Raw genomic sequence first — 12,738 nt, 5'->3', positions numbered from 1 at the left:
GTTCAGCACTCCAGCACTTGGACTCTAATCCTCTCTTGGTTATCAGTTCTCTACGCGTTTCACAGTCTTGGCTAATTCATCAGGAGTATAGTCCAAGAGAGGATTAGAGTCCATGTGCTGGAGTGCTGAACGCAGAGATTCCTGCGGAGGAGAGCTGAGAAGAGTGGATCCGGAGGCGACGCGATCACTAGACACCAGGAAGTGACACGAGCATGCGTAAGTGAGGTCAGACGCTGTGAAGCTCGCACAGACGTCGGGGAAGATAAACAGCCCCAGAGTCATCACAACACACTGACCCACAAGCCATCTCCAATCCTGCAGGGTACAGAGAGACAGTCCCAAAGGACCCTCCTCCAGCACCTTCTCAAAGCCTCCACAGTTAATCAGATTTTTTATATTAGAGTATGTCCTAAATGTGAGGATTGTATATACTTAAATACAAATCTTATGCAACTGATCTGCACCATGTTTGCCACATCTTTCTTACCCCGAGGGAATACACCACTCTAAACAGAAGACAGGATCCTATCGTCACAGCCTGGAGAAAGGTCTTATTTACACTCACCTTTGGTAAGTAGAAATCTCATACGAGCCAAGTTATACAGCACAAGCTAAAACTGTCACATCAGAAGTGCTCTATATTTTGATTCTTCTTTCTTGGGTTATAATCGTGCTCCCCTGGAATTTGTGGAGTGATATAAACCTGAGGTTTATGAGCCATATTTATTCCCATCTTTAACACTATATATTAAAATAATGTTCACTTGTAACACTTCCATAAATTATAATCACTGATTCATTTCACTCTATGATACTGTGTAATAAGCGCAGTCCTATATCACTGTGTGGGGTTAGCTTTGATTTCCAGAGACCCCTGAAGTTTGGGGAGCTTGATACACTATCATTTCATCTATGACAAACTCATGGGGGTCCATTAAAAGGTTTCATAACAAAGCTGCATCCCGTCTGAATAAGGCCCGTTTTATAGTGGCGGGCGCGTGCTACGCCGTGCGGATTTTTAGTTGGCTGACATCAGTCAGCCTTTCTATAGAAGGGCCGCGCGCGCACACAGCAGGGAGAGGGGAGCCGACAGACAGCGGCAAAGATGAAGAAATTCATCTTTTCGCGCGTGTGTGTGTGTGTGTGTGTGTGTGTGTGTGTGTGTGTGTGTGTGTGTGTGTGTGTGTGTGTGTGTGTGTGTGTGTGTGTGTGTGTGTGTGTGTGTGTGTGTGTGTGTGTGTGTTAAATAAATGCACACAAAAAAAATTTATTAAACTTTTTTTTTAATTTAAAAAAATCTTCCTTACACTCCCCTTACACTCACACAACATATACACACACACACACACACACACACACACACACACATACATACACACATATATACATTACCTGCAGCTCCCGGCACTATATACAGGAAAAGCATGCGGCACGTGGACGCGCGTTCGCATAGGAACGCACGGCCGCATCCTGTATATAACAGCCCTGAGGGGAGGGAGAGCAGGAGACGGATATTGTAGAAAGGTCACAGAAGGCTTTTCTTCAACCTGCCTTCCTCTTGCTCAATATAGTTTTAGCTTCATTCAATGGAATGGGGTTAAATCTTCCCTAGAAAGGGAAGGACCTGTTCATAGCGTATTTAACAGTGTCCTGAGTTTATGGCCTGGGTCAAACAACCCGAACTATGAACTAAAGCCTTGATTACTCTTCATAGCTTTAGTGAAACCGTTTAAATCTGCCCATTGAGGAATCCAACTAATGACCCCAAAGCCCGCATTTTATCTCCCAATCCTGCCAGCCATGCAGCCGTCTCTTGGGGAAATAACTCGGCCGTACTTTAGCCTTCAGGGATCCCGACTGGCGGGAGAAGGCACAAAGTACATGTTTGTACATCCGGGAACTCCAGTCCTCAAGCCCCCCCCCCCCCTCCCAACATGTCAGGTTTTCAGGATATCCCTGCTTCAGCACAGGGGGCTCAATCAGTCCTTGCTTCAGCACAGGTGGCTCAATCAGAGGCTCAGTCTGACCTTCTGATAACTGGAATTGAGCACCCCTGCCCTATGCTATGCTCCCCACCATCTCTCCTACCCACACTAAACACACACAAGGCGTCACTGTGCTGTGAAGTTGCAGTAATTGCATCAGTATGATTCTTATTAAAGGGGCAGTCCCACCCCTGCACCCCCTTCTTTTCTTGTTACATGGATGAGAAGCAGAGGGCCCCCCAGATACATACCAGGAAAGGTAGCACCGGGACTTCCTTGTATTTCATTCTCCCGCGTCACGCAGGCCAGTAGGAAGCGGCGACGGATTACATTGCACCTTCCTATTGGTCCGCATGAAGCAGGACATTTAAACCTCCATTTTGTTTGCCTTGGGGGACGCTCCCGGCGCCACCTTTCCAGGTATATATATATATATAGCTCGGGAACCAGGGGGTCACTGAAGATTATATGAACGCGTTTTAGCTTCTGGGACCCCCACGTAAACGATGGAGAGGTGGTAAAAAAGAACGATGGGAGAACTGCCGATTTAAGGAATGCCCCTCTTGTAGAAGTCCCCTCTGGTATAGCGCAGGGGTGCACCATCTTTTTTCCCAAGTGCCCCCCTGCCAGCTTCCCCCCCCCCCTCCTCGTGCTCCCCCTCCTTACCTTGGCTCCGGCGCTCTGTCACGATGCCGCGTTGGCATGGCAACACACCGCCAGAAGGCATCTGAGCCAAGGTAAGGAACCTTACAGAGGCCTTCACCGCTCCCCCGGCATTTAATTGAAATGCCTTCAGGAAGTGCGCGGGGGCCTCTGTAACCGCCGCGCCCCCCCCGAGTTTTCGCACCCCTGGTATAGAGCAATGCATTACAGGACACTGCGGACGCGAAGACGTGTGATAGTGCGGCAAAGTTGTGTCGAATATTTTTTTCCATTATTACATGTAGAGTTGAGCCTCTTCAGATGCATAAGAGAGACTGCTAAGGGCACTCAAATCTTTTCTTCTGATAGTAATTAATTCATACAAGTACAAGAGCATGAAGTGTCCATTACTATCCTGTCGCCTCCGTGCAAATGTCTGGGCGTATAAAACAAAAAGTCGCAAAAAAACCATCACTCTCGTGTAACAAACTGATATTAAAATGCTATATCCTAATGGGGAATGGAGCTCACAAAAAAACGGGTTCCTACTCCGTATAAATAAGTATAGCAGACAAACAAGGATCGCAAAGAGCCCTCAACAGTTAAATAATGATAGACATAGTGTTGCCAGGTGTCCAATATTGAACCCAACTGTGCTGGATTTGGACGCTCTGTCCACTAATAAATGAGACGTAATACGGGACATGTATGTGTATACCGGTATTACCTCTCTGGGCGTGTATGTGTATACCGGTATTACCTCTCTGGGCGTGTATGTGTATACCGGTATTACCTCTCTGGGTGTGTATGTGTATACCGGTATTACCTCTCTGGGCGTGTATGTGTATACCGGTATTACCTCTCTGGGCGTGTATGTGTATACCGGTATTACCTCTCTGGGCGTGTATGTGTATACCAGTATTACCTCTCTGGGTGTGTATGTGTTTACCAGTATTACCTCTCTGGGCGTGTATGTGTATCTCGGTATTACCTCTCTGGGCGTGTATGTGTATACCGGTATTACCTCTCTGGGCGTGTATGTGTATACCGGTATTACCTCTCTGGGCGTGTATGTGTATACCGGTATTACCTCTCTGGGCGTGTATGTGTATACCGGTATTACCTCTCTGGGCGTGTATGTGTATACCAGTATTACCTCTCTGGGTGTGTATGTGTATACCAGTATTACCTCTCTGGGCGTGTATGTGTATCTCGGTATTACCTCTCTGGGCGTGTATGTGTATACCGGTATTACCTCTCTGGGTGTGTATGTGTATACCGGTATTACCTCTCTGGGCGTGTATGTGTATACCGGTATTAACTCTGGGTGTGTATGTGTATACCAGTATTACCTCTCTGGGCGTGTATGTGTATCTCGGTATTACCTCTCTGGGCGTGTATGTGTATACCGGTATTACCTCTCTGGGCGTGTATGTATATACCGGTATTACCTCTCTGGACACAGTGACCTGACCAGCTTGTGGGGGCCGCAGGATTTCCCTGAGCAGGGAGAGAGCAGGGCTGTTCCTAGGGGGCGGGGCAGCTTTCTCCATCCTGATTGGCAGCAGCCAATCAGGTAGAGGTGTCAGGAGCCTGGAGGTGGGTCCAGGGAGAAGAGGAAACGGTATGGAGCGGAGAGTGTGTGTGTGTGTGTGTGTCTTGAGCGCATCGCACCTTTCACTATTGTGTCCAGTATTTTTGGAGAAGCCGTCTGGCAACCCTAGACAGGCCGTCTAAAACAACAAAATCGTGAACACTTGCACCCTCCGTCAGTCTCTGAAAGTGCTCCGGGACGTCCTGGTATGAGATTGCCTTTTTTTTCTTATTTTCCCTAAAGGCTAGCGGTGTGAAAATGTAACTGTATGGGGTACATGCAAACGAATACAATCGAACTAACGAGCTGTCCGAGATAAACCCTATTGGACTGTTACACTTTCCGTAGACTACACTACAGCAGCATTACTGGGATACTCCCTGAACTCTGGTTTCCCTAGTCTGACGCCGCACGCACGAGGGACGTGATGCACAAGCGCCCTCCAGCCATCTGATACATTCCTGCGATACCATCAGCTGTTCTGTGGGAGCGGTGCTTTCTATATTTGGTCGGAAGAAGTGCGCGGGTGTTCCCTTTTATCAACGCCCAAGGCTCGTTTATCTCGGATATCTCGTCAGTGCGATTCTATCCGTTTGCGTGTCCTCCATACCGTTACATTTTCACACCGTTTGCCTTTTTCTTCTTATTTTCCCTAAAGGCTATCTGACAGCGAGGAAGCCCCGGTGCCTTCCAGAGACTGACGGAGGGTGCTTGTGTTCACCATTTTGTTGTTTCAGACGGCTCATCGTTCTTTAACTTTAGGGGGCTCTTTGCACTCCTTGTCTGCTATATATTCCAGTGTAGGGCAATGTTTGTTTACTTGCGTAACCACTTACACAATGGGTAAGCCTGCTTCTGCAAGAACCGTGTCCAAATATCTTAGCCACCCTGCGGCCAATTCCCAGCCTTGTCCATTGTACCGCGAGTGATGGAACAGGATAGGAAGCTTTCTGCAGTGAGATGGTGGAGACTTTTACCGTTCAGCAGCTGACTCACTGTTCCACGGGGCAGACTTCCTAATGCTTCCGACCCGTCTCTCCTAACCACCTCGCTGCCAGCAATGCTATTGCTAAACAACACGCCTACTGGCACGCCCAGCCCTAAAACTTTACTACTTCCATCTTATTACCGTAGTAATGATATTTCTGTTCTTTTACACTGTGGATTTATCTACTATATATTTCTGAAAGCACTGTACAGTATGTCTGCGTCTCTAGCGGCAATCTCATTGGTCCCTTGGCCCGCCCGCCCCCGCACACCTCTCATTGGCCTGAGGCGGAGTGATGGGCCAAAGGACGGACACACACACACACACACACACACACACACACACACGCACACGCACACGCACACACACACATACAGACACACACACACTAGGGGGGGTGTTACCTACATTAGCGGGGCTCACAGTGTTAGCAGCACCCGCGCACACCTCCTCCTCTCCCTGTGTCTCCCGCGCTTTCACCCCTCCCCCGGCGCCGCTACAGTCAGCGGGACACACACACACTATTATTACCCCTTCAGCGCCTCCCCCCCCCACCCAGTGTCAGCTGCCGTGCGAGACCCCCCTTCTATATCTCCCACCTCTCCCCCCCCCACAAATATACATGCCCCACCCTCCCCGGCGCTACAACTCACCCCTTCCCCGGCGGGGGAACAGCCAGTGGCCAGGCAGGCTGCCTCGCGGCGCCGAGTACCCAAGATGGCGGCGGCCGGGACACAGCGGGGGAGCGGCCACAACACTCTGCCTCCCGCCTCAGATCCACGTGGGACCTGCCGGATGGGTGAGTGAGCGGCCTTCACCTCCCTTCCACCCCCTTCACCTCCCCTCCACCCCCCCTCCACCCCCCCTCCACCCCCCCTTCACCTCCCCTCCACCCCCCCTCCCCTCCAGTGTCAGTGTCTCCCCGATACCCCCCCCCCCCCCCCGGCGCAGCTACAGTCAGCGGGGGAGCGGGACACAGCGGGGGAGCGGCCACAACACGCTGCCTCCCGCCTCAGATCCACGTGGGACCTGCCGGATGGGTGAGTGAGCGGCCTTCACCTCCCTTCCACCCCCCTTCACCTCCCCTCCACCCCCCCCTTCACCTCCCCTCCACCCCCCCTTCACCTCCCTTCCACCCCCCCTTCACCTCCCCTCCACCCCCCCCTTCACCTCCCTTCCACCCCCCCCTTCACCTCCCTTCCACCCCCCCCCCCTTCACCTCCCTTCCACCCCCCCTTCACCTCCCCTCCACCCCCCCCTTCACCTCCCCTCCACCCCCCCCTTCACCTCCCCTCCACCCCCCCCCCCCTTCACCTCCCTTCCACCCCCCCCCCCCCTTCACCTCCCTTCCACCCCCCCTTCACCTCCCCTCCACCCCCCCTTCACCTTCCCTCCACCCCCCCCTTCACCTTCCCTCCACCCCCCCTTCACCTCCCCTCCACCCCCCCTTCACCTCCCTTCCACCCCCCCCTTCACCTCCCTTCCACCCCCCCTCCCCCCCTTCACCTCCCCTCCACCCCCCCCTCACCTCCCCTCCACCCCCCCCTCACCTCCCCTCCACCCCTTCACCTCCCCTCCACCCCCCCTCACCTCCCCTCCACCCCCCCTTCACCTTCCCACCGCCTCCCCCACCCCTTCCCACGCCTCCCTCACCCCTTCCCACCGCCTCCCCCCCTTCCCACCGCCTCCCCCCCCTCCTTCCCACCGCCTCCCCCCCCCTTCCCACCGCCTCCCACCGCCTCCCCCCCTTCCCACTGCCTCCCCCCCCCTTCCCACCGCCTTCCACCCCCCCCCCTTCACCTCCCTTCCACCCCCCCCTTCACCTCCCCTCCACCCCCCCCTTCACCTCCCCTCCACCCCCCCCTTCACCTCCCCTCCACCCCCCCCCCCCCCTTCACCTCCCTTCCACCCCCCCCTTCACCTCCCCTCCACCCCCCCCTTCACCTCCCCTCCACCCCCCCCTTCACCTTCCCTCCACCCCCCCTTCACCTTCCCTCCACCCCCCCTTCACCTCCCCTCCACCCCCCCTTCACCTCCCTTCCACCCCCCCTCCCCCCCTTCACCCTCCCCTCCACCCCCCCCTCACCTCCCCTCCACCCCTTCACCTCCCCTCCACCCCCCCTCACCTCCCCTCCACCCCCCCTTCACCTTCCCACCGCCTCCCCCACCCCTTCCCACGCCTCCCTCACCCCTTCCCACCGCCTCCCCCCCTTCCCACCGCCTCCCCCCCCTCCTTCCCACCGCCTCCCCCCCCCTTCCCACCGCCTCCCACCGCCTCCCCCCCTTCCCACTGCCTCCCCCGCCTCCCCCCCCCTTCCCACCGCCTCCCCCCCCCCCTTCCCACCGCCTCCCCCCCCCCTTCCCACCGCCTCTTCCCCCTCTCCCCCCCTCCCACCGCCTCCCCCCCCCTTCCCACCGCCTCCCCCCCCCTCCCACCGCCTCCCCCCCTCTCCCCCCCTCCCCCCCCTCTCCCCCCCTCCCACCGCCTCCTCCCCCCCCTCCCACCGCCTCCCCCCCCTCCCCCCGCCTCCCCCCGCCTCCCCCCCCTTCCCACTGCCTCCCCCCGCCTCCCCCCCCCTTCCCACCGCCTCCCCCCCCTTCCCACCGCCTCCCCTCCCACCGCCTCCCCCCCCCTCCCACCGCCTCCCCCCCCTTCCCACCGCCTCCCACCCTCCTTCCCACCGCCTCCCCCTTCCCACCACCTCCCCCCTCCTCCCCCTTCCCACCACCTCACCCCTCCCCCCCTTCCCACAGCCTCCCCCCCCTCCCCACCGCCTCCCCCCCTTCCCACCGCCTCCCACCCCCCTTCCCACCGCCTCCCCCTTCCCGCCACCTCCCCACCGCCTCCCACCCCCCTTCCCACCGCCTCCCCCTTCCCACCACCTCCCCCCTCCTCCCCCTTCCCACCACCTCACCCCTCCCCCCCCTTCCCACCGCCTCCCCCCCCCTTGCCCCCCTCCACCACCCCCCTTGCCCCCCTCCACCACCCCCTCCTCCACCACCCCCTCCTCCCCACCCCCACCTCTGCCTTTCACCCGCCCTTACTCCGGCCGCCTCTGCCTTTCACCCACCGCCTCACAGCCGCTGCACGCACTCAACAGACACCCGCCACACTCGACACATACCTGCCGCCACACACACCTGCTGCCTCCCGCCCCTACGCACCGAAATCACTGACCCACCGCCTCACACCCTAGCAGGACCCCCACTCACAGACAGCACTCACAACGCACGCGCCACCCGCCGCCTCACACCCTAGCAGGACCCCCACTCACAGACAGCACTCACAACCCACGCGCCACCCGCCGCCTCACACCCTAGCAGGACCCCCACTCACAGACAGCACTCACAACCCACGCGCCACCCGCCGCCTCACACCCTAGCAGGACCCACACTCACAGACAACACTCACAACCCACGCACCACCCGCCGCCTCACACCCTAGCAGGACACCCACTCGCAGACAGCACTCACAACCCACGCGCCACCCGCCGCCTCACACCCTAGCAGGACACACGCCTCACATTTTTACATCACTTATAGCACCAAAATATACATTGTACTGTGGTGTGTTTACAATAAACCATTTTTATACAACATCGTATTACATTTTCTTCCATCTTTCTTTTCAATATTATTATCCAACCTTTACAACAAACAGTCACCTATTGTTCCACAATTTATAAATAATACTACCTATTACGCATTTACATCCCGGGCAACGCCGGGTCTCTCAGCTAGTTTATTTATAAAATGTTTTACCAGGAAGTAATACATTGAGAGTTACCTCTCGTTTTCACGTATGTCCCGGGCATAGTTAATATGACAAATAATACATGGTTACAAATACAGTTACATAAATGAACAGGGTATACATTATATACAATACATTGCATGCACAGCTAGAGGAGATGTATATTATAGGCGTATGTAACAGTTACAGACCAGATTAAAATGTGAGACAGCCTTAGTTTTGAAAGAATTTAAACTGGTGGCGGCTGTGAGAGTCTCCAGTAGACTGTTCCAGTTTTAGGGTGCACAGTAAGAGAAGGAGGAACGTCCCGATACTTTGTTGAGCCTTGGGACCAAGAACAATCTTTTGGAGTCAGATCTCAGGTGATAAGTGCTGCATGGGGTAGGGGTGAGGAGCTTGTTCAAAGCACTTTACTTTGCTTGATAAAAGCACTTTACATTTCTATATTGCACCATTCTGCACTCCACCGAGGTTACTATCTGGTGTTACTGCCTTAGGCCCAGTGAAATAGTGACATCTGCATGGTGGGGTTTAAGGCAGACCAAGCAATATCCTACTTGTGTGTTTTAAAATTTTTTTTTTTAAATAAATCAGTTGTGTACTATGAGAAAATACTTGTAGCATTTAAAAACAAAAACAATTCTGAATTACATTTTTAATGTATTATAATGTAACACGCATGTTTTGTTTCTATAGCAACCATTTACAAAGTCACATCCCCTTCCTCTTCTGAAACAGGCTCTGGCACACCCCTTTTTGAGCCCTGCCCTCTCTCTAGCAGTGCACCAATTGTATCTAGCGACTGCCTGGTCACATGGTCTTCACCACAGAACTTTACATCTTTGTTCCTCTTCTGCTGCACTGACGGCCATTTAGTGAACCCCCAAGCCGACTTCGCCGATCGATCACAGGAGAACGGATCGATCGGCAACTTGGCTAATTGCTTACCATTGTGTGGATTGTATTGATGCACATATTAAAGGGGGAAAAATAAGATTTAAAAAAAATGGCAGCTTGGACGGCTGCTTTAAATAGGAACACCCCTATATTTTATTGTACTGTGTTGCTATTTTGTAACGTTAGTATCTCACACACATTATCTACACGTGCTGTATCTTTCATATAATTCATCTGCCTGTGTTTGCAGTCCAAAACAGAGTGGGGTTTCCTCCTATTGCTTTAGTAAGTTAAACAGCTGCTGCTTGCCATAGTTAAACAGCCACTATCACAGAGTGATAATATGCGTAGTAGCTGTGCTCACGTATTTCTTCTTCCTTCAGTGTGTTAGACATATTTCCGACCTTGGTGTTTCTGGCAAACGCGACACTTCCGGAGAACAGACGCTTTGATGGCAAAGACGTATCTGAGATTCTGTTTGGACGTTCGCAGGAAGGACACAGGGTAAGTATTAAAACACTTAAAAACAACACTTAAAAAGCCCTTGAAATGAAGTTGGCCAACCCAGGTTCAAAAGTCTGCTGTCCATGCTGTTACTTTGAAACCCTTTCTTGTCAGGGGGACTTTTGCCAATTGTACGCCCCTCTGACCATGAATAGGACCAAACCGCACACTCTTGCTTTTCTCAACATGATCACGTGCTTAATCATGAATTTCTCGGCAGGTTTCCGGTGTTTAAGTTGTATTTCTGTGAAAGAGGTTTCCATTTGGGAAATTTATAAGACCTAACCCAGCTATAGTATTTGGAATCGCTGCTGCTGCTGCTGCTCTAACCCCCTAATAATAATTATATGGCATATTCAGTATGATTTGCCGTGATAAAGTTTAGAGTTGGTCTATTGGACCTAAATCTAAAATGGTATTGGAAATGTCAAACAATTAAACATGGTAGAAAAGCAGTTAGATTGTCATTTTATTGGGTCTCCAATGTACCTATTTAATTGGACCAGAACTTCGGCATGGGTGAGATGGCCTCACAGCATGTTGATTAGGGAAACAGTTGATTAGGGAGCCCCCCCCAAGAAAAAGGGATGGGAACAGAGTGAGGTGATGCTATTTTGACACATTTGACCACGTCCTGCATGGTTCAACAGCCCTTGTGTGTTAATACATGGCAGAGACTTGGAAGGGAGAGATTTGCTGTGGCCCGAGGATGGGGCACTTTTTTTGTTATGCCCCATCTGGTTTTAGTTGAGCAGTTTTGTGGCGGTACATCCTGTTAACGCCTTGTGTATTGCAAGAGCCTGCAACTCCTTGCCCTGTTGTGCTGCAAGCTGCCCTATCATAGGAAAGGTCGAGCACCTCCCATGGCCAATGTGACCTCATCTTCCTTTGAAGGATCTTCCCTGGAAGACTATGAGAACAGAACAGACGTGTATGGTTTAGGAGCTGCTGTTTTCATTGGGTCAGCTAGCACTGACCTGCCTTGGGAACAATAACAGACACCTGCGGATGGCGACCTGCCCATTAGCTGTATAAACTGTGTAACGGTCACTTGCATCTTCAGCAGATGTTCAAATCACACAGCAGGAACCCAATGAATAATTCTATCGCCCTTCCAGGAGCAGATGTTCTGCAGTTCATGCGAAGTTCTTACCTCGGTTGTTTTATGGATAAAAAATGGTCATGTGGAATAAAATCTGACATTGCTTTATTTCATATTTAAAAGATGGTCCGTAAAGGAAGTAGGGTGAGCTTCTCCCTATTCCAATTACCTGCACTACAGTGGTTACGTTGTTTGCTCAGATTCTTCCCTATCTTTGTCTTGTGACGGTACATTTTTAGTTTAACCCATTCACTGCCCCAGTGAGGCGGTTAAGGAGATTAAAGTTAAGGTTTGTAAACATGCTAGAGAGGATTGTTTTTTTTTTTTTGGCATTCAAGAACACAAACGCTACTTTGTTTTTATAACCATCGCTAATCCTCTCTGGAATGATAATGTCTGCAGACTCAGTGAAAATACAAAATAAAGCGGTGTACCACAAGCCCGCAGCTGAAGGGGGATCAGCTGGCCGCGCTGGAGCGCACATCGTTTGCCAGTTCATATTCACTTAAATCTCCGGTTTACCTCCAATCGCTGTATTGGTAAATGGGATGCAGAATCTCCTTGCGCCCCCTTTTTTAAATGTTCTGTAAAATAGATCTGAGCAAGAGGGAGTCCAGCACACCAAAAATTAAGGGGGAAAAAATCAAAAAGTAATTTCATGACTATAAGAAGTAACTCCCCTCCCTGATGAAGGTGCATGTTGGCACCGAACCGTTGGATGCAACCATGACTTCTTATAGTCATTAAATGACCTTTTTTCCTACCTTTTTGATTTTTTTTCTTAATATTTGGTGTGCTTGTCTCCCTATGACTGTTACTCCTTGACCTGACAATTAGTCTTAGCACCCATTTTTGTTATTCTCCTTTACCTTAGACCCCTTTTAGGGGATATCCAAGTGGCTTGACCCGATTTCCCCCCTCCTGTAAAATAGATCAGCATTAAGTTTGCTGAGGCCTGCAATTCATTTCCACCTTCTTAGTCCGCAGCGTTTGCCCACGAAAGCGAGACACATTTAACAACACAAGACAGAGCTGAGGCGAAACGCGATGGGTGAATGTCTCCTTACTAATCACATTACCTGCTTGTAGACGCTGGAAAAGTAACGCATGGTCTTCCTCCCTTTAGATACTTTATCACCCAAATAGTGGAGCAGGCGGGCAGTACGGAAAGATAGAGGCAGTTCGGTTGGGCCACTACAAGGCATTTTACACAACAGGTAACCATCCCGCTGTTTTCAACGCTTAATTTGCATGTTAGGACTTGTCTACTAA

At 52.1% G+C, this 12,738-nt stretch overlaps 1 protein-coding gene across 7 annotated transcripts in view; it reads left to right on the top strand.

Annotated features, from left to right (window-relative positions):
• ARSG (arylsulfatase G) overlaps positions 1-12,738 on the top strand; it is a 118,156-nt gene that overhangs the window by 103,741 nt on the left and 1,677 nt on the right. For all 7 annotated transcript variants that reach the window (XM_075580112.1, XM_075580108.1, XM_075580110.1 and 4 more), the window contains 2 exons: positions 10,244-10,364; positions 12,593-12,683. In XM_075580112.1, coding sequence (XP_075436227.1) covers positions 10,244-10,364; positions 12,593-12,683 — 212 coding nt within the window. The remainder of the gene's footprint in view (positions 1-10,243; positions 10,365-12,592; positions 12,684-12,738) is intronic.

The sequence above is a fragment of the Ascaphus truei genome, chromosome 22 (assembly GCF_040206685.1).
Source record: "Ascaphus truei isolate aAscTru1 chromosome 22, aAscTru1.hap1, whole genome shotgun sequence".
NCBI classification, from domain to species: Eukaryota; Metazoa; Chordata; class Amphibia; order Anura; family Ascaphidae; genus Ascaphus; species Ascaphus truei.
This window is presented reverse-complemented; position numbering and strand designations above follow the sequence as displayed.